The sequence below is a fragment of the Mustela nigripes genome, chromosome 12, assembly GCF_022355385.1.
Source record: "Mustela nigripes isolate SB6536 chromosome 12, MUSNIG.SB6536, whole genome shotgun sequence".
Taxonomy (NCBI): Eukaryota; Metazoa; Chordata; class Mammalia; order Carnivora; family Mustelidae; genus Mustela; species Mustela nigripes.
This window is the reverse complement of record NC_081568.1, coordinates 97,811,928-97,838,964: the sequence shown is the minus strand read 5'-3', so window position 1 is coordinate 97,838,964 and position 27,037 is coordinate 97,811,928. Positions and strand designations below refer to the sequence as shown.

Sequence of the window (27,037 nt, the reverse complement as noted above, 5' to 3'; positions counted from 1 at the left end):
AAGAGAGAACCAGAACACTCTCCTGGTAACACCTAACAAAGGAGGTATCTTTTTGTCTCCTTCTCATACTGTGCTGGACTCAATCACGGTGACTTTTGGACTTTGAAGCAGCAGACATTTTTATAATAAATGAAACAATCTACAAAGGCATGTAATAGAGTTGGGGAATAAGATGTTCTGTCCAAATATTCTCATTAACAGAATAAGTACATGCTTTAGGCAAATTATCGATTGCAAAAAAACACCATTTTTCAAAGAAATTATGAAATTTTGAAGAATGAAATGCTCACTATAGACTAAGCAAACTTTTTCTTTGATGGTTCTTTAGCCTTTAGAATCATCTATTAATTTTTGGAGTAAACATGAGGCTCATTAGCTCCCTCTGTACTCTTGCCCTTCAGCGTAACTTATGGGAAGAGGTCGAAGAGCCCAGCTTTTACCAGCAGCAGAGCCACCATAGTCACTGGCTGTTCAGAGCAGCAGGGCTTTGGAAGGTCATGACTGCTATTTATTGCTCACATTTATTTTTTTTTAAACTAATGAATGGTTGTTAGCTAACAACCAGGGCCACAGTCATACAGGGCATAATAGCCATTCAACTACTCTTTGCGAACGCCAGAGAAGATAAAAGATAAGTTGGGGGACAGGAAGCACGCCCTATTATTCCCTCAGACTTCGAAGGTAGAGAAATCCAAATACCTTTTTCTGCAAACACCGGACACAAAAAAATACAATTAAGATTTTCTAAAGGCACAGAATGTTCCTTAGAAGGGGCTAAGTCTTCACAGAGCATAAGCAGAAGGAAGAATGCATTTGTTATAGGATTCTTCAACTAGGTACTCACATTCTGAATGCTACTGACAATAATAACAATAGTTAGCATTTAGTAGCACTTACTCTGTACAACCCATGGTTCTGCTTGCTTTACATTTATTATCTCATTCCATTCTCCAGCAGGCCTATGAGGTGGTTCTGATTACCCCATTCAACAAATGAGGAGAGTGAAGGGAGTCGGTGGCCACACACTAAGCCACCCAATAAATGGGAGCCCTTTCCTAGTATTCTCTCTTTAAAGAGACAGAACATGCTCTCTTGGGAAGGGTACTGGACTAGGAAGCTGGATTTTCATCTCAGCTTCACCTCTAACTAGTTCTACCAATTTGCACCAGTCATTTCCTTCACCTGAAAGATGATGGAATTCAATGAGGAGATTCAGACCATTCCTCCTACTCTAAAATTGCTGATTCTGTGAACAATTCTTGACTCCGAAAAACAATCAAGTTAAAAGTAAACCTTAGTTTTTGAAACAACACTGAAGAAAGAGTGTACAGAACACTAAGACGACAAATGGGAGGGTTGGACATCAGGTGGGCCTTTAGAAACAAAAGGCACAACTCACAAAACACAGCACAGTGCTGTGTTTCAAACCATCATTTGACAGACCAAGATGAGGAAGCATTAACCTGCTGTCAAGGCACGTTTCTTTTCACAAACAAAATAAAGTATGCCAAGAGAAAAGAGAAGATCATTAACATGACAATTGTAGAACCAAACATTTATGATCCACATAAAAAACAAAACAATACAGATAGCATTATGGGGTATTTATTGGCACTTATTTTGAAAAGCACATGGCCTGTCCATAACCACAGTGGTAACCATCTAAATTTTAGTTTACCTACCAGTTCTCGGTTAGTTTGTGCTGCAGAGAAAACAAAACGACCTCAAGATGTTTTCTCAAGAACATTTTATTTCTCTTGTTTTTGAGAAAATTTGACACTACTGAACCTTAAGTGGAAATTTCAAGTCCATATAAGTATCTTATTTTAGGTCACAGATAAAGGATGACAGAAGCCATGAGAAAATCCTGGGTTATTGCCCAGTGTGGCATGATAGGTTTTAGACGTCCTGAACTCATTAAGGGAATAATCTGCAAGTAATTATTCCCCTGAAAATTCACTGAAGCTGACCACCTAAGGTGAATTCCTTCCCACTGAGGCTTACTGGGTTCTACTTTGGTACCAGAGCTGGACTGCAGACTACAGCCATGTTCCTTCACAGATCCTCAGAGGTTTACACAGGGGAAGTATCCTTCCTGAAGGAACAGAACTTTCTGCTTGATTGTATTTAGATCTTCACAGCAATACAACATTAACTTCTTCAGTCAGCATACCAGTCCTCAATGCACTCAGAAGTTTAAGAAGACCAAGTGCTTGTTAATATGCCATCCACTGGTGTACAATGCCTGATTTCTTAGGAAGCCATTGACTCACTAAAAGCAGGCCCCTTCTAGCTCAGACCCATGGGAGGTTTAAACCAAGTGTTACTCTGCCCACAGGGACTGATTGAGCGGCTGGAAGGTCCGATGGCTGACTGTCCTCTTGTTTAACAGCATCATGTGGGATTTCCTGTCCCCAGGGGTGTGGCAGAGCAGAGTATCCAACGTGTAAGTGGTGACCTGGCCATTTACATGCAGTTTCCCATAGATCTCATCAAATCGGGCTAGAAGGGCAGGCACATCCTTCATTTTTTCCCTCGCTTTGGCCAGCTGGGATAAAGAAAAGCAGATCATTATATGTCTGCAAGATTTCTTCTTTGTTCTTCTTATCCTCCAAGAAGCAGAGATACAAATGCATAAAAATGTACGGTGTATACCTATATGATGAAAACCAGTGTACCAGGGCACACAGAAGTGTGAATGGATTCCACAAGCTATACACAAAATTCAGAATTAGTACCTGAAAATCATTCCTAATATCTCATAAAAAGGGTGTTCAAATGGTACATAATATACAATGAAACATAATAGGATAAAGAGTCAAATAGCAGTGGAAACAAAGTTTGCCCAATTTGACAATCAGAGAGGGAGGTGGGGCCAAATTATGTGAAGATTTATAGCACATGGTATAACTTTTCTGGAATTCATTCCAGAAGCCACCAGAAGGTCCAAATTGGGACATGATCTGATTTAGGTTTAAATGGCTGTGTAGAGACATGGAGGGTGAAGGCTAATTGGGAGGCCAGTATCATAGTCCAGATGAGAGAGGATGACAGTCTAAACTGGAAAATGTATACAAAAGATGGAGAAATAGATGTATAACAAGTATATTTGGGAGGTTCAACTGAAAGGATTTATTGTTGAAGATGCCAGGAAAAGGGAAGAATCAAAGATATCTTCCCAATTTGGCTTTAACAAATTGGTGATGGGTGAGGTCATTAACAAAGATGGGGAAGATGGGAGGACCAGATTTGGAGGGGGAACAAATCAAGAGTTCTGTTTTGGACATGGGTGAGATGCCTGTGAAAGGTCTAAATAGGCAAGTCAAGGGACTGTTAGATATATACCAATATAATGCAAGGAAGAGACCAAAAGTATAAAAAGTATAAATATTTAGACCAAAAGTATAAATATCAGAGTCACAAGTGTATAAATGCTATTTAATTCTATAAAAATAGGTGAGGTCTAAATTATAATGCAGAGCTACTTTGTAAACAAAATCAACATTTACTTAGTTCAATCCTTATTAATGATACAACCCATGGTAAAGCATCCTACTCTTGATTTTGGCTCAGGTCATGATCTCTGGGAAGTGAGATGGAGCCCTACATCAGGCTCCCTACTCAGGGTGAGTCAGCTCTCTCTCTTTCTGTCCCTCCCCCAACTTGTGCACACACACACACACACACTCTCTCTCCCTCTAAAAAATAAATAAATCTAAAAAACAAAAAACAAAAAACTTCCCTTTAAAAAGGAATGATAAAGCCTAACATTTCTTTCTTTCTCCCCCCCCCCCTCTTTTTTTTTTAAAGATTTATTTGACAGAGAGAGTAAGACAGCGAGAAGGGAAACATAAGCAGGAGGAGTGGGAGAGGGAGAAGCAGGCTTCCCAGTGAGCAGGGAGTCCACTGTGAGGCTCAATCTCAGGACCTGGGATCATGACCTGATCAAGGCAGACGCTTAGCGAGTGAGTCACCTAGGCGCCCCCAAGTAAACATTTTCTGATGAAAGTTACTTGTATTCCAGGTCCCTAAGAAATCCTCTGGTCATCTTCTAAATATATCATAACCTTATTTGCTGCTGGCATACCTTTCTTTCAAACAAGGGCTCCCCACTGAACCTTTAGGTAAGAAGTTTTATAGCACTTTATTATGTTCTTAAAAAGAATAGCTTCTTTATTCCCTTCCTCATGTCGTAGGTAAAATGACTTGAAGTGAAGCATATGGTTTCCCAAAGCAGCCAAGTAAATATACCCAGCTAGAGATAACTTTGCTCTAAATGCATAGACCACATCAGTTCTCTCTCACAAATATCAAATGGTGTCATTAGAACCATTCTATGGTTTAAGCAGAAAAGAGATTGTACTTCATTGTTAGTTTAGTTTCAAAAAAGAAATCAATGAAGCAACAGCTCATGTTTGGAGTGGTTTTAGTCATAGTAATTAAGAATATCAATAACTCTCCAAATTCCACTGGTGGTATACCAGCACCTGATCTCCACACATGAGACGTCTTTAACAACTGCTGGTATCAACACCCCACAGCGCATCTGTATGACACAAGTGTTACAGAGGACCCTCTGCACCTACTGTCTGACAGGCATACTCTGAGCTGGCTCAAAGGCTGCTGGAGTCAGAGCAGTCCCTTATTTCTCGATAGCAGTTCCCTGCACCGCCCCACAATAGCCAGCAAACACACGCAATGAGAGGTGGAGATTTTGAAGTAGATCAGTCTTACAGACTTTGGGGGAAAAAATATCAGATAAAAACCCGTATTTTTCGGGACGCCTGGGTGGCTCAGTTGGTTAAGCAGCTGCCTTCAGCTCAGGTCATGATCCCAGCGTCCTGGGATCGAGTCCCACATCGGGCTCCTTGCTCGGCGGGGAGCCTGCTTCTCCCTCTGCCTCTGCCTGCCATTCTGTCTGCCTGTGTTCGCTCTCTCCCCCTCTCTCTCTCTGATAAATAAATAAAATCTTTAAAAAAAAAAAAAAAACCCGTATTTTTCAATATGGAGTTTGGATGCTTAAGTCATGTAATTGGGACAACATATGGATGGACCAGGTCTAAGTAGAGTGATTCACATCAGTGCTATTGAGAAAACTAAAGTGTGTCAGTAATGGATGTACACAATTGTGCACTTTAAAACCTGTTGTTTTTTTTTTATTTTTTAAAAGATTTTACTTATTTATTTGACTGAGAGATCACAAGTAGGCAGAGAGTTAGGGGGGGGGGGGGGGGGGCAGGCTCCCTGCTGAGCAGAGAGCCTGATGCGGGGCTCGATCCCAGGACCCTGGGATCATGACCTGAGCCAAAGGCAGAGGCTTTAACCCACTGAGCCACCCAGGTGCCCCTAAAACCTGTATATATTCCAGTTCCCCTACCTTTTTACAACATACTCCAAAAGGGCTTGGGTGGACCACCACCTCCAGAAAGCTAAGAATTATAATAGGAATGAGCTTTAAATTAACTGAACCCTGACAGTTTCCTGACAAGCAACCTTTGCCAGCAGGAAGAAGAGTTTGGGTGAAAGTGTGGAAACGCAAAGGGGCTGGGAGGGCAACAGTGTGGCAGACGGGGAGAAAGGAGCCAGCTGCACTTTACCACCAACCCTGCTATCTCAGACTCGAGCAGGGACCTGTACTATCAAAAGCCAAGGGAGGGAGGAAGAAGCTAGCAATAGGCCCCTTCATAAGTCAAAATGACAACACAAGTATCATTACTAACAAACTGATCGCTGCCAGTAATTTATGATTTCTTTACAGTTTTTTCCCTTTAGCTATATATGTACAAATTAATAAATTTCAAATGACTTACAGTAACTCTTCTTTGTTGTCCCCCTCCCTTTTTTTAAAGATTTTATTTATCAGAGAGGAGAGTGAACGAACGCACAAGCAGGGGGAGCAGCAGGCAGAGGAAGAGGGAGAAGTGGGCTTCTTGCTCAGGAGCCCCAATGTGGTGCTTGATCCTAGGACCCTGGGATCATGACCTGAGCTGAAGGGAGATGCTTAACCCACTGAGCCACCCAGGCAACCTGTCCTCTTTGTGTGCTTGCCATCAGTGTGAGACATGGGTTCATTCACTTCCCTTTGCTTTCAATTTTTGGAAATTGCTTACCATTTTTATTTAATTTTGTTTTACAGTTTTGCAGAAACATTTATACAGTTCCATTAGCTGGCCTATTTAGTACCTAAAACCACAGTTCTAATTATACAAACTTTAATATGTTTTGATATGTGGCAGGTCTAGTACCTCTTCTGGTACTAGAATCTTGTTAGTTTGTTCTTTCTAGTAAAACTTAACTAGAGAAAAAAACCTAATGGCACTTTTATTAGGAGGTTACATAATCACAATCACTTGGGAAGAACTGATTTGATGGGGTTGAGTCTTCCTATCTCAACACACAGCATGTCTTGTCTTTTGTTTAAATAGGGAAGACTTTTTTGTTAATGACTTTTTTATTTGAGAGAGAGCAAGTGAGAGAGCACAAACAGCAGAGGCCAAGGGAGAAGCAGGCTCCCTGAGGAGTGAGGAGCCCAAAGATCTGAGCCAAAGGCAGACATTTAACTGACTGAGCAGCCCAGGTCCCCAAGACCTTTTTTTTTTAGGATGAGAAATACTGTAACTGATTGTTCGCTGATAAGAAAGATCCACAGGGGAGGGGATATTAATGATGCTCAAAAGAGAGTAAGACATCTTTTGAACTGATGCCCTGCAGTGGGTAAGAGGGATGGGCTCCAGGGCTCAATGGGGGAGCCTGCTCTAGAGAGGTGTGGATGGTCACCACAGGCTCAGCAGGACGGGAAGAGGTTGTCCCTGCAGCAGCATTCTCTGTGGATTGCTTCCATTTCCTCCAGGAAACAGGAAGCAGGGGTAGGGGAGTGGGGAGAAGGCACTGGAGGCTTGAGGAGAAAGTAAAGCGAAAAGGGGAGCAGTATCCAGGAAAACAGTCTGTGTGGGAAGTTGGGGTGGGGAGCAAGATGGTGAGAAAAAAGTAAAAGGACAAAGGTTTTCCTAGAATTTCAGAGGGTATTTTCTGTTGCAAGAAAAATATCGTTGCACCCAAACTCAGAAGTCTTATAATAGGAAGAAGACAGGTATTGCCATATTTGACACTCTTTAAGGTGGCAGCCTGGAGAATGAAGACAGCAAGTGCACATTTTAATGAGAGCCCTTTCACCTTTAAATGATTTCTGCAGCAATCACATACTCACCACTTCTTCTGAGAACTCTTGTCTTCTCACAAATTTTGATAAACTTCCTTCTGCTGCATCCTTTAGTATCTCTATGAGGGTTTTCAACATATTTGCCTGGATATGAATCAAAATCTGAATACAAAAACAAACAAAATCAAGACTGAGCCAGGGCTCAACAATGAGATAAGTACTCTGTTACACCAGCTTACATTTAGAGGCATCTACCTGCTTTCATGCTATTTCCTAATTCATAACCCTGCACAAGTTGAAAAATACTTCAAATATATGTCTACCAGCCAAAACTTATTTTCCAATAGCTAATCAAAACATCTCAACTTCAAAACTTGCTTAAAGGTAGTATTGCAGAAAATAGGGATTGTGGAGTCTGGCACATTTGGGCTGGAATCCTGGCATGAATGGTCATATATTTAATATGCTACATGAATGGTTATATATTTAATCTCTTACAACTTCTGTATTTGTAAAATTAGGAAAATAGGTTTACATCTCACATTTGAGTTACTGTGAACATCAAATAAAATGCCAGCACACAAGAGGTACTCAAACATTATTAACAGTTTCTTCCTCCCTAGTTCTTCTAGATTCAGAGGAGAAGACAATCACACAATCTTGTAAGACTGACTCTGGGGCAAAAGAAACCTTTACCTTTGTTTACTTATTTACATTAGGAAGTTGCAGGCAAATCAGTTGCTGGAGGTATAAAGTAGAAGCTGGTTCAAGGCTTAATGAGGTACTCCTATTTACACTGCAGCCATTAAGAAACTTTCAAAACTGGGTACCGTACTTGGCTTTTAAAATGATACCACTAACTACCTTCCATCAGATAGACACGATTAAGAAAAGAAAAATTTCCCAGGCACCTGGGTGGCCCAGATGGTTAAGTGTCTGCCTTCGGCTCAGGTCATGATCCTGGAGTCTCAGGATAGAGTCCCATACCAGGCTCCCTGCTTAAAAGGGGGTCTGTTTCTCCCTCTGACCCTCACCCCCTCGTGCTTTCTCTCTCTAATGTTCTCTCTCTCTCTAAAATAAGTGAATAAAATCTTAAAAAAAAATACAACAGCCCACATTTCCCCTTTTCATTACCAACATTCGCTAGTACAATTTGAAAAATACAGAAAGGGTTAAAGAAAACAAGAATAAGCCAGAATTCCCCAACTAATGTTATCTGCTGTTTAATATATTTGGAGATGAAATTATAATTTCATGTTTAATTTATTTGGACATGAAATTATAATTTTCCTCTGATCTGATGCTGCTTCCTGTCAATTGTTATATAATTATTATTTCTCATTAGCAAATTATAGAATACCTCATTTTTAATAATGAATGCATAGCAATCCATCATATACATACAATGATTCATTAAGCAATACCACTCTTCGATATATTGATAAATGTGCATATATTTTAAAAAATCTTGTTAACTTCTAAGACTTGATTTTCCTAGAAGTGAAACTACAAAGTCAAAGGATGTAACCATTTTAAAGGCTCTTGATGCTTTGGAAAAGTAGTGTTTTGGAAGAGCTATTCCTTCTTTTTTATAGCAAACCAGTTAAGTTCTTTCTATAGCCCATTTTATAACAATTTAAGTTTGACTATCTTTGGTCCCAAAGAACAGAATGAAAAGATTCCAAGTAGACTAAATCCAAAGAACCCAATGTATGTCCAGTGTTCTAAAGCAAAGGCAAAATCATAAGCACACCTTTCATTAGGAGGCAGCACTCCACAGATTTCTCACATTCAAGCAGAAGCTTTTGTTCCAGATTATTTTTCCAATACTGCCTTTGTTCCAGGCTATCTTTTCAAGGATATGCATATAACCAACACCTTGGAAAGACATACACGGCAGACAAAAGGGCAGGCATGCTTATTGCCCATTTTGAGAGATCCGAGTTCTCCAAATTCAAGACTCCTCTCTTAAACTATAACCTCCTGTACGTATAAAAGGAATACAGACCTCATGTCACCCTATGGAAATTGGATTTAAGAAACTAATGCAAAATGCAAATGTTGTAGCTACTACCACTGCTCTAATTAATAAACTTCACTTCACCTCTCCGTGACTTGTGAACTCTACTGTATCACAAACTACGGAAGATTAACTTCTTAGCTTAAAAGTAGGATAAAATCTCTTACTAATAGTACTTCAAAGTCTTGTTAATAAAAACCAGCTGACTGGGTTGGCAGCTATCCTATTGAGGGCAAGGAGAAGTCGACCTTGTTACATCTTATGTCTCTAGTGCCTGGCACCTAGTAGACCCTCAACAATAATGAATGAGAAGAGCTGAGGTCCCCCAGCAATTTACACAGACAAGTCTCCTAGAGCTCCACACTAGAAACTATTAATGATGTGCTCCTGGAAGATTTCAACATCTCTTCTTAAGTTTTCCCAATTTTTCTCCCTGCCTCCAGCAACTATCTCTGACTCAGAAGGGATTTCAAAAGTCAAGTTCAATTCCTCGAAATATACTGATGAAGAGCAATAGAGATGAGGCAGTTACTGATAAAAAGCCAAGAAAAAATGTAAAGCTAGGAGAGCCTGTCTCAACTGAAACCTTAGGTTATGGTTAAGGTAAACTAGATCTGCTTTAATCTTACAAATTCCAAACACTGCTTTAATCTTACAAATTCCAAACAAAGGCTGAGAAAATTAGCAAGGAATAGGGGGAATTTAGTTAGGAGAAACTATTCAAACAACTACAGAAGGACACTTCCTGCCCCTCTGATTTTCTGAAACCCTAAGAAATGTTCACAAATCATTGGATGTCTTTGACCAAAAAAGGGAAGAGAGGCCCTGACCAAGCAGTAATTTGCATTTCATCTTTTCCTTTTCAAGTCTGCTATATTTGAAGTAGAACACCATAGTGGAGTAGGGATTGCTAGTTTTCTAAATAATATCCATCCCCCTCCCCGCTTTTTTTGATTAACAGAACTCCCTAACTTCAGCTGATGCTGCCATGTACCAAACTCAAAGACTCTATTTCTCAGGTTTCTTTGCTACTAGGTATGGTCAACAGGATTACGTTCTTGCCAATAACATGTAAGTACAAGTGGCTGGGTGAGACACCCATTGTCTCCACGGATGACATGGAGACATGAATGGAAAGAGACATCCATCCATTCATGGAGACATCCATTCTTCCCACTTCTTGCTGGAATAGGTGTAATGGATGGAAATCATATGCTCAGGACGATGCTGTGAAAATACAGAAAGAGGCTGGGTTTCTGATGTTACCCTAAAATGTCACACCAGACCCAAACTGACCATCTCTGGTTTTCTACATGGAAGAAAAACAAAGCTGTTCATTTGTATAGACTCTTATTTTTCTCAAGTCTACACTGCTCTCAACTAAAATGCAATTCTTAACTTCCAGGCGAGATGCTGCCACAAAGGGATTTATGAGAAATGAGTTCTGTCTCCTTGCCTATCCCATGAAGCCTAGGAGACTTCCTAGCATGGGCTCTCACTTTAGGGTGACCTTAGTGACTGGAGAAAGGGGCATTAAAACATATATCCATGTTGACAAATAATGACAAAAGCAGCAAAACTAACCAACTGCCTATTCCCCTGCCAGGTAATTCAATTCCAAAATGGGTGTCCATTTGGAGACATGCCTTATTTCTAGAGACATGATTAGAATTCAAATAGCACCAGTGGAAAGCTACCCCCTGTTGTCTTGGCTACTTTCAAACATATTTAGAAGTGAAAATTAATCCTTTGATATTGATCAACACTGCTAAAGAGAGGACTATAGTTCTTTTGAGATTGATGGGTTTAAATTCAGACAGCAGAGCCAAAATGCATGTGCCTCAATGAGATCATCTGCTAAATCAATTCAGTGTGCAGCAAGTATTAGCTGGGAAAATGGAAAATCAGGCCCTCTGGGTCATATTGGCAGCAGAAGCAATTTTGATGAAAAGAAAATTAAGTTGAGGGGGGAAAAAATGAGGTGAGTTCAAATTCCAAATGGCAGCAGGAAAAAATTTTAGTATAAGACATTAATTTTTAAAGTAGATCAGAAAAAAAACTTCATTTATTTCTGCTACTACTGACAGACTTTCTACTCAGCCTATTTGTCAGGTTTCTGTTTCTTAATAATTAACAAAGTGCCCTTAAGGATTCCAAGTAGATGACTCAGCCTTAGAGAAGCAAGGGCCCATTAAATCAGTTTTTTAAAACCTGCTCTAATAACAGAAATCTGAATCTGAAAGATTATTAAGCCTTAGAATGGCAGCCACCTCTTTTTCAATATCCCTAAGGAAGCCAAAACAGATTTACATGAAATATGACCAACTTAGACTGGACATTTGGAAAAAGTTCCTAAGTGAGCATTTTTAAACAATAAAATGGTCTTTAATTAAGTTTCTGAACAACATATACTTCTGTGACCCAATTCATGGAGGGGATGGTTCACATTCAAGATCAGTTCAAGGTTCCTTATATAGCGCTTGCCCAGAACATGCTCATTCCACCAGATTTAAGTGCCTCCATTTCCTTTCTAGCTCTCAGAGAATAGGAGCTACTCCTGCTGCTCGGGCTCATTAGCATATTCCCACCGTGCTCTGGATTTCTCCTATACGAACAGATAGCTTCACTCTCGGCAGCCTATGTTTTATTTCCAACAAAGCACTCTCTCATATGAAAAACAAATATTACTAGATTCTCATAACCACTGTGACAGATAGCCAAGGATTACAAGGGTTGAAGCATCTAAACTCAGGGACAAGGAATGCGTGTAGTACCGGCAAGTTGGCTTTTTGACATCCACTCCTATGTCCTTTTCATCATTCAGGAGGTGCAGCTAATCCCAGTCTTGGATTAGAAAAAGACACACCCTTGTCTCTGTAGGTCTCGAGTGGTAGGGAAACCCTTGACTTTGTAGTCAAACATTTTTGTGTTAAAACTCTGACTCTGCTACATAATTAGCTTTAAGAACTTAGGTGATTAATTACCCTTTGAATCTCCATTTTCCACATGTATGATATGGCCAAATATTGTTTTTACAGTATCATATAAAACAAACCAATGAATATTAAGTAGCTAAATTAAATTAAAACTCTGCTGATCTGTAGCTCTTCAATTTCTCACCACCAACCCTTATTGATCCCTAGAAGCTCACTTCAACTCTAAGAAAAGCTACCAGTGACCCATACAACACTCCTCTCACCATATTCCCTGGTATGTCTTTCCCACAGGATGCTATGAACCACCTGAAATGCTAACAATTCTACTTCTGTCCCAATCACGAAATGAGTTCATTTGCAGGCCTCTCTCTCTCTCTCAGAAGCAATGATACACTTGGATACCCAGAGCTGTTCAAATCCAGTAGGAAGCAGAGAAGAAGGTACAACACATATGGCACCTACTGGGAGGCCAGGCTTTCTAACGTGTTTGGCTTACTGATACTGTTGGCTAGAACGAGGTGAGCTTCTGGACTTTGGACCTCTACCACTTTGACTTCCCAAATCTGCTCATGCCTGTGAGCTTTTCAGGCTGATCCATCTGCTCTGACCTGCAGTTTCTGCAGAGGCATGTAGTCTTGGGATAGGGGCTGTCTGCAGCAGGCTCTGACAGGGAGGGCTGTCAGCTCTCTTAGATTTCTACACACTGGTGCTATTTCTTCCCTGTCTTTTTCTGATGATTCCTCTGCCTCACCACTGATGACTTACTAACTCACTTCGGGGTCCTCTTACTTTTTTTTGTGGCACTTGTCAGTTCCTATCAGACCCACTGCTAGTTTTATATAAATGAGCTCTTCACTGACAGCTCTGACATTCATCCCCCCTTGAGGCTCACGTACTTTAAAAACTGCAAGATCTCTTTTTGGATACTTTTCTAGTATTTAGTCTCTTCCCTTTCAAAATCATCCTTTTTTCAGGGTCACCACTATCACTGTGTCCATCTATCTGGTTGCCTAGGCTCATCCTTCCCACACATAAAAGGAGTTTGAAAAGTCAATGTGAGATCAAATATAAGGTAGTCTTATCTCAGACATCTTGGCAACCTTATTGTCCAAAGTTTACTATAAAGGCTCAACTAGTCTTTCTCTTGAAAGTCATCTAGGCACTGTTCTGGGGGTGACATCTGAGGATAATCACTGTGGAAGAAATGAAAACCATGGAACCTTGGAGTAATGCTGAATTCCTATTCACTAGGTTATAGGATTTGTTACATATAAATATTCTTCTTTATGTAACACACTTCATTTCAAACAAATAAAACTGGTATCACCAAGCATTCACTGAACACTGATTATATGCCGGTACTATGTTAACTACTTTAAATGCATTATTCTTTCAATTTTCTCAAGGAAAAGAGAGTAATGTATTCATTACTACTGCTATTTCAGATAAAAGGAAAATGGGGAACATAGGGTTTAAGTAATTTGCTAAGGATGAGCTCAAGGCTAGTAAGAAGTGATTATGATTAAAAGTTCACAATCTTTTAAATGGAACCCTCAGCAAAACTCATCTCCCAACACAGAAGGCCCTTTCACCCTCATCCCTCCAATCCCATGGCCCCGTCCTCCTCCAGACTGCTCAGCAATTCCTCCCTGAGATATGCTCAGTCTGTTCCCACTGGTCAGCCCTTCACTCCCCATGCTGCAACACTGCACTGGCTGTGAGCCCTTATCCTAGTTTACACTAGGACAGTTTATAATAGAACAGAATTCTGTTCTTTTGACAATGTTTTCCTCACCTTGGCCCCTTAACGTTTCGAGACTAAGTTCTTGAAAGTTAGGGACTTTTTTTTAATGCCCATAGCAGAAGTATACTCAGCATAAACAGGGCCTCAGTAGGGGGTGGCTGATTGAGGCCAGTGGTCATTGATGTCTCTAATGACCAAAGAGGCTCCCAGTCTTTTTCACTGCTCCAGGAAGGTATGGATAACTCACTGCTTACTGGGGCAGATGGGCTGTGGCAGGCTGACAACATTGAATAAAAATAGCTACCATATACCAAGTGTTTACCATGCCAAGAACTATTTTATGCACCATAGGTATACTAAATCCCTATGTTTGGTAAAATGAATCGGATGCAATTAGCACAAAGATTTTTCTCAAGTCTTAGTCAAGAGAAAATAGAGTCCTTCCTCTCTGTATCTACAGCCTTCTGTAGTCATGTGTTATATTTAGCTACATCAAAATTCAACATACATATATAAAAAAATTTAGATATCATTTTACCACCTTCCAAGCTTTACTTTAAACAATAAAGAAGTCACTTACATTTAAATTAGTGCACAGTATGTTTTCTTGCTTCATGATTTGGGAAAAAATGGATATTGCTTTCGCCACCTTATTCTAGAAGAAAGAAAAACAAGTTATACTCCAAGTCATATGAACATTCCACTGCTATCATAAAGATTATTTATTTTTTTTAAGACTTTATTTATTTATTTGACAAAGAGAAAGAGCACGCACAAGCGGGGTAGCCTCAGGCAGAGGCAGAAGTAGGTCCTCCCATTGAGCAGGGAGCCCAATGCAGGACTTGATCCTAGTATCCCAGGATCATGACCTGAGCTAAAGGCAGAATTTAACTCACTGAGCCACCCAGGTGTCCCACATAAAGACTGTTTAAAGATAGCAAGATATTCCTGGGCGCCTGGGTGGCTCAGTCTATTAAGCATCTGCCTTCGGTTCAGGTTATGACTCCAATGTCCTTGGATCAAGCCCCAAATTGGGCTCCCTGCTTAGCAGGGAGTCTGCTTTTCCCTTTCCCTCTGCCCCTCTCCTGCTTGTGCATGTGGTCTCCTCTATCAAATAAATAAAATCTTTAAAAATTAAAAAAAAAATGATAGTAGGATATTCCTGTTCATAGTGCCCCAGGGGTTTTCAAGTCCACAAAGAAAAAGTTTTTCTGGTAATTGAAAATGAACTTTCTTATATCAAATGTTTCTTACAGTTGCATCTTACTGAATTTTTTTTTTTTAAGATTTTATTTATTTGACACAGACAGAGAGATCACAAGTAGACAGAGAGGCAGGCAGAGAGAGAGGGAGGAAGCAGCCTTCCCTGCTGAGCAGAGAGCCCGATGTGGGGCTTGATCCCAGGACCCTGCAACCATGACCTGAGCCGAAGGCAAAGGCCTAACCCAGTGAGCCACCCAGGCATCCTGCTGAACTTAAAAATGCCTCCAAAACACAATTTTTATTGAAGTAGAATTGACACACAATGTTGTAATAGTTTCAAGTGTACAACATAGTGATTCAACAACTCTATACATTATGCTATGTTCACCACAAGGGTAGCTGCCACCTGTCACCATACAGCGCTAGCACAATGCCATCAACTATATTCCCAAGGCTCTGCCTTTCATCCCGTGACCTATGCATTCCAAAGCTGAAGATTACTGAATGTTTTAATAATCTGCCTGCATTCCAGTTTTTAAGATGGAGGCATAAAGGTGGCATTTCTCCATATCCCAATGGAAGATTTAAAAAAAAAAGAGAGAGAAGGAAAACAAGATGGAGAAGCAGATATGCAAACTCCCAACCATGAAAATGCAAACTCCAACTATGACATCACTAGAAGAGAGCAGAAAATTCAAACCACAGAAGAAATGGACGCACTGCCAACAACATAGGAGACAGAGCACAGGGGTAAGGTCTGGACAAAGTGGTGAACAGAGACCACTGCTGCCTGTCTTAGCAAGAGCCCATCAAGTGGTTCTCAAAGGTGAGGGGCATTCCCTGAAGTATGAAACCTGAATTCCATTTACGGTGATGGTAATGGAATTTAGGACTAGTAATGAGAAGTCCTTTGGACACTTCTTGTGGCAAAGGTGAAGCTAACCAAAAATTTAAACAAATGATCTGTATTTGCAGGAAACAATCTGTTGCCACGGTAGTGTCAGAGAATGAGATTTTTCATTGAAAACTGCCTCCATGCCTATTCCCATTAGCCAGGGAGAAATAAAGCCTACGCATTACATAAAAATTCCTACTAGTCTAGAGCATGGCAACATGGCTCTGGTCTCTTTCTGACATGAATCTTCTCTAAGCGGTTGGTTCAAGAAACTTGTTTCCAATGTCGAGTACTCAAAAATGCACCAGCACATAATCTATATAAAGACACTAGAAGGAACAAAAGAGTGAGAAAAGGGATATAAAAATGAAAAAGAAACAATATCAGAAAATAACTGGCAGATGAAGAAGCCCCAATAGAGAAATGTTTCCATGGATACAGAGGACAGTAATGAGAAAAACAAATAAGATCAAATGACTCAAAAGCAGGGAAACAAAATCAGGCATGCCTCAGATTTCTCCACAGCAATATTCTCTACTAGAAGATAGAAGAGCAATGCACAGAAAAACCTCAAAAATACCAAGTGTCACCTCAAAATTTTATATCTGGTCAAAATGCAGTTCAAGACAAAAGAAAAAAAAAATACCAGGCAAATAATTTTAAATACCAAGAACTTGGGGAGCACTCTCCCTCTGAAGAAGGAAGACACTTTACTAGAAGACACATTTCAATCAACAAAGGGATGACTGGAAAACCAACAGTAAATGAATATTTTTCAATATATGAATATATTTAAATATATGTAAGAATATATATTTAAATATATATAAAACTAAAACAAATGTGGGGAATATGGTTACAGAATGGAGCACAAGTGTTCTAGTCTTGGATAATGAAGACAAAGGGAGAAAGAATGTAAGAGAAAGTATGCTTACTGCCTTGTCTTTATTACATGGGGTCAGAAAAATAGCATTTTAAAGCTGACAAATCAAGCACATTTAAGAGAAAAATGAGTACCATGAAAGGTAATGTATCAACCAGAATTGGATAGTGGAGAAGGAAAATGAGAGAAAAAAGGAAATATACTAGATTCAGCATTACTTACATTAGGGAATTAACAGGTGAAGTGAAGGTAATCGGAGGACTAAGTATATTAAATCAAGTTATGGTTTTAGAGTAACCACTAAAGCAAAAATACAAACCAAAACAAAGAAAACAAACAAAATAAGTAATTTTAAATGTTATAAAAACAAAGCATAACTGAAACCTAAGATGAAATATGCTCTGTCTACCTAGATAGGTTAAGTTAAAAGAAAGATTAGCAGTGTATCATGAAACAAAGTTCAAATCTATGCAGTGTACCAGAAATACACAAAAACAAACCAATTCAGAAAGACTGCAAATAAAAGGATAGGAAAATGTGTATAGGAGGTAAATACAAACCTAAATAAACCAAAGAGGCAAACAAAAACTGGGGGTGGGGGGAGATATTAACATTAGGCAAGGGAAATTCAGAGTTGAAGCCTGAAACAAGACCATGAGAGTCACTTTATAATGCTACAGTGACAGATTCACAAGGATAAATGCATCAGTGTTATATCATAACTGTACATATCAATGTTGTTTCCTGTCTTGCTAATCACGTTACCTGATTTCAAGCTTTACCACAAAGACAGCATGGTCTGGCATAAAAACAGACACATAGACCAGTGGAACAGAGTAGAGAGCCCAGATATGGACCCTCAACTCTATGGTCAAATAATCTTCGACAAAACAGGAAAAAATATACAGTGGAAAAAAGTCTCTTCAATAAATGGTGCTGGGAAAACTAGACAGCTATATGTAGAAGAATGAAACTCGACTATTCTTTTACACCGTACACAAAGATAAACTCAAAATGGATAAAAGACCTCAACGTGAGGCAGGAATCCATCAGAATCCTAGAGGAGAACATAGGTAGTAACCTCTTCAATATCAGCCACAGCAAATCCTTTCAAGATATGTCTCCAAAGGCAAAGGAAACAAAAGCGAAAATGAACTTTTGGGACTTCATCAAGATCAAAAGCTTCTGCACAGCAAAGGAAACAGTCAACAAAACAAAGAGGCAACCCACGGAATGGGAGAAGATATTTGCAAATGACACTACAGACAAAAGGTTGATATCCAGGATCTATAAAGAACTCCTCAAACTCAACACACCCAAAACAGACAATCATATCAAAAAATGGGCAGAAGATATGAACAGACACTTCTCCAATGAAGACATACAAATGGCTATCAGACACATGAAAAAATGTTCATCATCACTAGCCATCAGGGAGACTCAAATTAAAACCACATTGAGATACCACCTTACACCAGTTAGAATGGCATTGGTCTTTTTGACCACATTGAGATACCACCTTACACCAGTTAGAATGGCATTGGTCTAAAGAAACTTTTTCTTTAGGATACAGTCAGAAGGAAAAAATAAATAAATAAAAACAAGAACAAATGAAAGCAGTCAAGTCTCTCCAGTCTCTCTCTTCACTAATGTGCTCCCCAAAGCCTTACCTGATTAAGAGCTAATGCCACAGCAAAACAGGATGCTCTCCTGGAGAGGACTTCTCCTTTGATCAGGGCTTCTTCTCTTAATGTAGTACAGATTTTTAAAGATTCAGGGCTATTCTGGCAGGAGACAGGATTGCTCAGTAAATAATGTCATGTACCTTTAAATTTAATAAAATGATTAATAGTGCTCAGCATTTTGGATTTCCTTGTGTAAGAATTTCCCAGTGCCTATCTCAAGCCACTTAACAGATGAAGCCCCATATAGAGACCACTTGCAGACAGAGCTAATTATCTACACATTAGCACTTCAAATCTACATTAACTTCATTTGTAAAGCTCTTTGTCAATTTTCCAAACTAGGGCCTTTTTAACCACCAAGTGTGTAGGTCTCTTTGTATCTGGGCAGACTGGTTTCTAGACATAAGTACCATAATGTAAAGGTGTAAAAATCTCAGTTTGTTACTATATTAAGTAATGTATAAAGCTCAGCAACACTAAAAAGTTTTCCTGAGGGGATTTCCAGTCTGAAAATATCCATGTAAGTCAAATTCTTGAAAACGTGAACACTTATGTGAATGTAAGTCATGAGAGAATCCCATGAAAATAGAAATCTTAAAATCCAAATCCAAATCCAAGAACATGAATGACACACAAACCAGCAGAGAGCAATGGTAAAACTGAATCTTCTTCCTCTGTACATCCTAGAGGTAGATTAGGTTTATGAGAACAGTATTAGCTTTGCATCTATGTCTATCTGTTATGACATGATTCACAACTCAAAACCTAAAGTAAAAACTGAATCTGATGAGTGAAGGCGGTTCCCAGAATTGACCTGGAATTTGTAATGGCTGACTAGTTCAATTTTTCAGCTCTCCTCTCCACTGAGTAAAACAAGTTATTTTTAGATACAATATAGAGGAGAAATGTCATCTGGCCTTCCTAAATAGCAGATGCCACTCAAGGAGGCATCTCTAAAAATGTCAGAAAGCTCAGTATTACAGTGCTGAATAACCTGATGCTTAAGTGTTGTGTATTCGGTTGGCCTTCAGTTTCACAGACAAAGAAAATGGTATGACTGGAAAGGATGACACAAGGGTGCCCCGGTGGCTCAGTCAGTTAAGTGTCTGACTTTTGGTTTCGGCTCAGGTCATGATCTCAGGGTCATGAGATCAAGCCCTGTGTCCAGTTCTGCACTCAGAGTGGAGTTTGCTTGTCCCTCTCCCTCCCCTTCTGCCTTCTGCCCCAGCTCTGGCGCCTGCGCGCGCGCGCACGCACGCACGCGCACACACACACACACACACACTCTCTCTCTCTCTCTCTCTCAAATAAATAAATAAAATCTTTAAAAAATAGAGAAAGGATTAGTTAATAATCTAGCAATGAGCAAAACTAAGACTCTCAGGCCAAGTCTAGCCTAAGGTTAAAAATGGTTTTCACATTTCTAAAGGTTTGTAAAAACAAAAACAAATTACAATATATGAGAGAGACCATATGTGGTAGAGACCATACATGGCCTCTAAAAGCATTTACTATCTGGCCTTTTATAGTAAAAGCTTGCGGCTCTTGAATTCAACCCTTTCATTTCACAAATAAATTAAGTGACCACTTCAAAGCCAGTTAATGCTAGCGCTGAGACTTTAGCTAAAACTCTAAGTTTCTCAATTTCCAGGATGATTTTCCTTCCACTATAACCCCACTGCCTCTCTTGTTTTGGAAAATTGGTATTGCTACACTTTTCAGGTAAGTGTTTTATTTTATTTATTTATTTACTTTTATTAATGTATAATGTATTATTTGCTTCAGGGGTACAGGTCTGTGAATCATCAGTCTTACACAATTCACAGCACTCACCACAGCACATATCCTCCCCAGTGTCCATCAGGGAAGTGTTTTAATGGCCCATGTTCATTCACCTTGCCTGGTGTTCCTTCATTTTTGCCATAATAAGGTTTTGTTAAGTTTCCAAAGTTTAAATGACATGAGTGTCTACAGTAATGCACAGAACCTTGGCCGCCGCACTCTTTCAGTTATTCTTTATTTACTGATTCATTCCATCAATGAGGGAGAAATAGTTTCTAAGTACAAAAAACAATCCTGATACAGTAATGACATATGGACTTGTAAGTCATGTTTTCCGTCATCAAAGAGTTCACTTCAATGTCACATACATTTATTAAAGATCAATTGTATACCAGGGCTGTTCAGTGTTGGCATACAAAAATGCCTCAAGCCTTACGTCTAGAGGGGAAGATGAAACATTCACCTACTAAGAATAATATCAGGCAGTGCTAAGTGTCATTCATATAAGTGATACTAACAGAACACAATTAGAGCATGTTGGGTGATAGACATTACTTCCAACTTTGAACCACCAAAAACTTTACAGATAACAATGAAGTAGCCCTTGAGTTCACTGATTAAGGATGGTCAGATTTCCACGGGCGAGAACTAGAGAAAAGACTTGTCTAGTGGAGTCCAGCTTGAGCTGAATAACAAGAGGACTGGACTCCACAGCAGAGCTTGAACCCAGCATACCTCTTGTTTTCCCTATCTACACAACTGCCAGAGAAGGGTGAAAGATGATAAAATTGCTTTTCCCGTGATAAAACTGTATGATGTGGCTAACTTGAGTCTTCTAAAAAAGAACATATTTAAAATGGAAATATCTGTACCAGATGGAAAAAAGACTTCAGAGGAACTAAATTTTTCTTTGTAGAGGAAAAAAAATGATAAATTCTCTCTCAAACACTACCCACAGTGCTCTAAAAGTTAAGGGAAGACAGGCTTACCAGTTTGTAGCAAATCGCAAAAGCAAGGACATAGGTATCTTTGTTGAACTTCACATCTTGGTTTTTCATCTCTATCAGTACTTCCAATGCACCTACGAAAAGTGACAAGTGGGTTGGCAATGTTAAATGCATTGGAAGGAGTTCAGAGTTCTTGGCTATTGATCCCCAGAGTTCTAATCCGTTCAGCACCACCTACTGAAAATTGTATTCCAGAACCACAATAAAAGCTATCTGTCAAAGTCATTTAGCAATTAACTAAATTAAAAAAAAAATATATATATATATATATATTAAGTCATACAGCAAGAACTAATATTTTAAAACATATTATATTTTCAAGGTAAGTAAACTCTGTATTTAGCTTAAGGCATGACATAAGATTTAATAAAGTTGTTTTTTAGACCTCAAAGAATGAAATCTCCATAATTTAGCCACTCATAAGGAATATAAACATCATTTTTGCATGGTCCATTGTTTTTCCCAACTGCTATACTTATACCAGCAAAGACAGAATTTTTCAGCAAACATAAATTCCAATACTTACTTGAATATTTGCCTTTGATAAATAACATATCCATCAAAATATTGAATGATGTGGAGTCTGAGAAGAAACCTCGTAAATGCTAATAAAACAACAACAACAACACCAGTTTGGTTAAAAGCTGTAACTATTTAGTGAATATTTACTCTTATACTCCATCTTCCCTATCTAGGACTTATTTTTGTATATACTTTATCTGTTTGGTCCCCTGAATTCTCTAATAAATTTCTGATATATTAGGATTTATTCTTCAAAAAAATCAGATGCTGCCCACTCTTTTGGCTGTCGTGCCTTTGGCAATGGGCACATCAAACAAGAGACAGGAGGTATGGCAAGAGTTCTCAGAGTTTCAAAAATATATTGAAGAACATGTTCATTAAACATGGCTCACCTGCTTAGGGGAAAAGAAACAAGCCAATGAACCCTGATGGGGTTGTCCTGCAACATGGGTGGCAGCATATTGATACGAAATAGCAGGTGTCAGTATGTTTGAAAACTGAGCAAGGACAGTCTTACACAGCTATGATTCTCTTTTGGCAAATGAATAATAAACAGTAATTCACTTTTTGCAATAATTCACTAAAAGTGGTTCTTAACTTTTTTTTTCCTCAACACTTTTACTCATGATAACACAACACATGTTACTGAAATATGTCATTAAATGCCCTACTCAAGTTTGTTCTTAGTTTGAGAACCTACTACACAAACCCTATTCTAAGGATTGAAAATAAAGAAATGATGAACAAGACACATAACCTTGCCCTAACTCTAGTGGGGGTTATGGTCTAGTAGAGCTTAAATTCTGGCATGGGAAAAAATGAAAATGGGAGTAAAACCTGTAAAAAAAAAAAAGTTAAAATGTAATTTCAAGTTATCAGTAAGGGCTATAAAGAACAATGAAGCAGGAAAAAGGGACAGAGAAGATGGCAGAAGGTTGTCAGAAAAGGCTTTCCGGGAAAAGACCTCAGTGAAGTAAAGGAGAGCCTCAATAATGACAATGTAGACCACTCCGGTCTGAGGACATGGGTATGGCATGTCTTAAAAAGCATAAGAAGGTCCAGAGTGGAATGGGCAAGAGGGATGGCAGGCAATGAGATACTATAAGGTGCATCTAAGTCATGATCAGGGATTGGAGTTTGACTTTAAGCGAGATGGAGAGTCCCCAGAGCAGCCCCATCCACAGTGTACGCCATCTATGTGGTTCTATATTTTCAGGTAGCTTCATTAAGAAAATTAAAAATACATGCGATCAGTTTTAATAATGTTACCTAAACCTCTAAACCCCAAATGTAATTTCAACATGTAATCAATAAAAAAATGAATAAAGTACTTCATTTCTTCTTTTTTATACCAAGATTTGAAATGCATCATGCATTCCCTTATAGCACATGTGATTTGAACTAGCCACAGTCTGGGGGCTCCAGAGATATATGCAGCTAGTGGCTACTGCACTGGCAGCACCACAGGATTCTAGGTAGGGGTAGGGGACACACTAAATTGAGAGTGGTGCTACACAGGATTAGGCTTTAGGTTACTGGACTCAAATTCAGTTTATTTTGCTACTCCAGGAAACTTGGTTGTATATGAGTATTTCAGACATGAGTCCCTAAGTTAAAAAAAAAAAAAAAAAGTTGCATTTTCTTTTTGTTTTTATCATTACACTCATGGCTATCATTAAAGTAAAATTTTCATTTCCCTCTAATTACAACACATGATTACTGAATAGTCAAACAATACAAAAAGGTATAGAGTAAAAAGTAAGAATTTCCTGTACTTCTACCCCCTAAAGATAAGCAGTAGGGGTTTCATTAGATTCTTACAGAATTTTAATATATACTAAAATGTAAATATGTGTATTTGTCTTTTACGGAAAAAGTTGGTTCAAACTAATCCACACCATTGCAAATCCACCTTTTCTTTGGTTACTAATATATTACAGTCATTTTTCTAAGCCATGGGTATCCTTAAAAGTAAGGGGCAAGTCAAGAGTTAACAGTTCCACCATACACAGAACACTTTAGATGAAGAGTACAAGACAGAAAGAAAACTTAGGAGGGTTCTAAAAAATACAAAAGTATCCCAGGTGGCCAGCCCTGGCTCCAAAATAAATGTTTCTGACCATGCATGAGTTTATCATGTCTCTAAGACCCAGTTTCCTCATCTGTACAATGGATAGGTCAACAGTATCTCCCTCAGCAGGGTCGCGGTGGGAAACAAATCAAACAGATAAAATACTTAGCACAGTAGTGAGGACACAGCAAATATTCCATAAATAATTACAAAAATAATTGTTATTTTTGCTTTAGGAAAAGAAAATCAGAAGATGGGAAAGGATTCTGAAAACAGAAAAGCACTTTATAATGTGGCCATCAACCAGAAGTAAAAAATATAACCACACAGGAGAAGCATATGAGAAGGTTAGGAAAGGCAATCTTAAGATGGCAGCCAGCCTTAAACTATCGCCCATGAAATTCTTCTCAGAGAGGAGGTTAGTACCAGGTCACACCCAAAGCAATTTGTACATACAGCTTTTCTGCACCTGTCCTATACCTCTGTATAAAAAGACTTCAGCCTTTTCATAACAAGAACTCCAAGGACACCTTAAAATGCAGATAAACAGTGATTCCTTTAGCCCAGCAGCCTTACTCTGAAAATCTCACCCCGGAATAATGTGTGTAAGAGAGATGCCTTTGCTAACATCACTAAAAACACCCCAAGATCAGCAAAAGGAAATCATTGACAGGGAAAGCAATCAGAAGACAATAACCTGGTCTTTGATGAGTTCCACTGCAGATTCCTCAAGATCCAACTCATAGCACAATCTCATGAAAAGTGGTCCAAATTTATATGCTCCAAAAGTCACATTTCTGTTCTCTGCATGGTACCTGGTAATCAAAATGATTCAATGAGCCAAACAGTGAGATGCAGGGAAAAGAAAAGAAAGATTGTGGAATATACTCTACTAAACACTGGGAACACAATAAAGCCTCATGTATTCTCAGTCTGAAGGGTGAAAAGTCCAGAAATGAGGATAAACGGAGGAATTCTGGAGTGCAGAAGTGTACCAGGCATTTAAATAACAGGGTTTTTTAGAGGCCCACATTCATAATCATGTGAAATAAAATAATGGAAAAATGTACATTGTAATTGTCTTCTCAATCTGTTAACAACCCACTAGGACTAACTATTAGCATACATAGGGAATAATAGGAGCCTTGCATCAGCAAGCCCATGACAATGGCACTGTTTCTGTGTGGACCTCATCTAGAGAAAGCAGTGAAGTGATGCCACGCTCCATTCCTCTCAAATCTGACTTCTCCATATAGGATGGCAGACAACCTACAGATGTACTTTACAACTTAGACCCATCTCTCTTTTTCTCTGCTTAGGCAAAGGCATTATGTGAGCTACTATCAATTAACAATTAAACAAATTAAACACCATTCTGAAGTTTCATTTTAGGAAAAGGCTAATTTCAAAGACAGTGACATCTTATATGTGGCTTGAGATTTCTATAAGCAGTCAGTCAGAACTGCAGAACTGAAAACTGCCAGCATAAATTGACTTTCAATAACCAATTCTTTCTGTTTTAGACACCAAGACAATCTGGTGACAAAATAAGTATCTCATGATTACATGTAAACCAGATTTTAGTAAAACTCATTATGTACATAAATCACCCACACCACAGGGAGATGCTGACTTTAAAGACAGAATACTTTTGACCATTCTGTTGAAATCACAGAGGAAAGTCACAGTAACATTATGGATAGTGTATCCTAAACATATATACTGCCAAACAGAATAACAATATGTAATGTTATTTATTTTTTTCTTAAAGATTTTATTTATTTGACAGAGAAAGAGATCACAAGTAGGCAGAGAGGCAGGCAGAGAGAGAGGGGGAAGCAGGCTCTCTGCTCAGCAGAGAGCCCAATGTGGGGCTCGATCCCAGGACCTTGAGACCATGACCTGAACCAAAGGCAGAGGCTTAACCCACTGAGCATCCCCTCTTTTTTTGTTGTTGTTGAAGATTTCATTTATTTATTTGAGAGAGAGAGAGCAAGAGAGAGACCACAAGCGAAAGAGAAAAAGAACAATCAGGAGGAGGCTGGGGGGTGGGGAGAGGACAGAGGCAGAGAGAGAAGAAGACACCCTGCTGAGCCGGGAGCCCAACACAGGGCTGGATCCCAGGACCATGAAATCATGACGTAAGCTGAAGGCAGATGCTTAACTGACTGAGCCACCCAGGCGCCTCAAGAATATGTACTTTTAAAGATACATTTCATAAACGAATTGTAGAAGAAACAAAATATATTCATTGCTTCATTACAAATTATGAATTAAATTATATCAGAACTTCAGTTGTATACCTTAAATACACATGACTTTTAGTTGTCAATTATACTTAAAAATACTGGAGGGAAAAAAAGAATTAAGTTATTAAAAGGCAACACAGTATAGTGATTAAGGATTTTCGGACTCTGATTCCAAACTGACAGTTGAAATCCCAGCTCTTTTACTAACTGTATAATGAGGAGCAAATTAATTATGCCTATGCCTCAATTTCTTCACCTATAAATGAAGATAAAAGTTCAATTCAAAGAGTTTTTGTGAGGATTAAATGAGATGGCATGCCTAGCATACAGAAAACCTTCCATATTTGTTAGCTCTTAAGAAATGTAAGGAATGCCATGGAAAATACCTTTAAAAATCAAAAAAATATTCCCGGGTGCCTGGATGGCTCAGTGGGTTAAAGCCTCTGCCTTCGGCTCAGGTCATGATCCCAGGCTCCTGGGATCGAGCCCCACATTGGGTTCTCTGCTTGGCAGGGAGCCTACTTCCTTCTTTCTCTCTGCCTGCCTCTCTGCCTACTTGTGATCTCTTGTCTGTCAAATAAATAAATAAAATCTTAAAACAAAACAAAACAAACCCACACGATCTTTGCACATAAAAAAATCGGTGAGAAAATGTTTAAAATTATCAACAGTGGTTGATCCATTCAGAGGTGGAACTCTTGCTTCTCCCCCTCCATGTGGGGTGGCCAGCTAACTTGCCTTGAACAAGAGGATGTGACAGAAGTGAAGATATACCAGTTCTGGGCAGCTTTACAAGGCCTGCAGCTTCTACTTGTGCTGGGTGCAAGTGCAGCCCAGCTAGACTCATGAATGGTGAGACATTCCAAGGGGAAAGATGGGCC

General features: G+C 39.1%; 1 protein-coding gene across 2 annotated transcripts in view; it reads right to left on the bottom strand.

The window, feature by feature from the left end:
- Positions 1-1,609: 1,609 nt before the first annotated feature.
- The window catches only part of PTCD2 (pentatricopeptide repeat domain 2), a 30,970-nt gene continuing 5,542 nt past the window's right edge, over positions 1,610-27,037 (bottom strand). The window contains exons 4-10 of one of the 2 annotated variants that reach the window (XM_059416641.1): positions 24,605-24,722; positions 21,841-21,919; positions 21,297-21,388; positions 18,511-18,624; positions 14,440-14,514; positions 7,208-7,321; positions 1,610-2,548 (exon numbers count right to left, since the gene is read on the bottom strand). In XM_059416641.1, coding sequence (XP_059272624.1) covers positions 2,324-2,548; positions 7,208-7,321; positions 14,440-14,514; positions 18,511-18,624; positions 21,297-21,388; positions 21,841-21,919; positions 24,605-24,722 — 817 coding nt within the window. In that variant the 3' untranslated portion in view covers positions 1,610-2,323. Of the gene's footprint in view, positions 2,549-7,207; positions 7,322-14,439; positions 14,515-18,510; positions 18,625-21,296; positions 21,389-21,840; positions 21,920-24,604; positions 24,723-27,037 lie in introns of those variants that run through there. The other variant, XM_059416642.1, reaches the window with a different exon arrangement.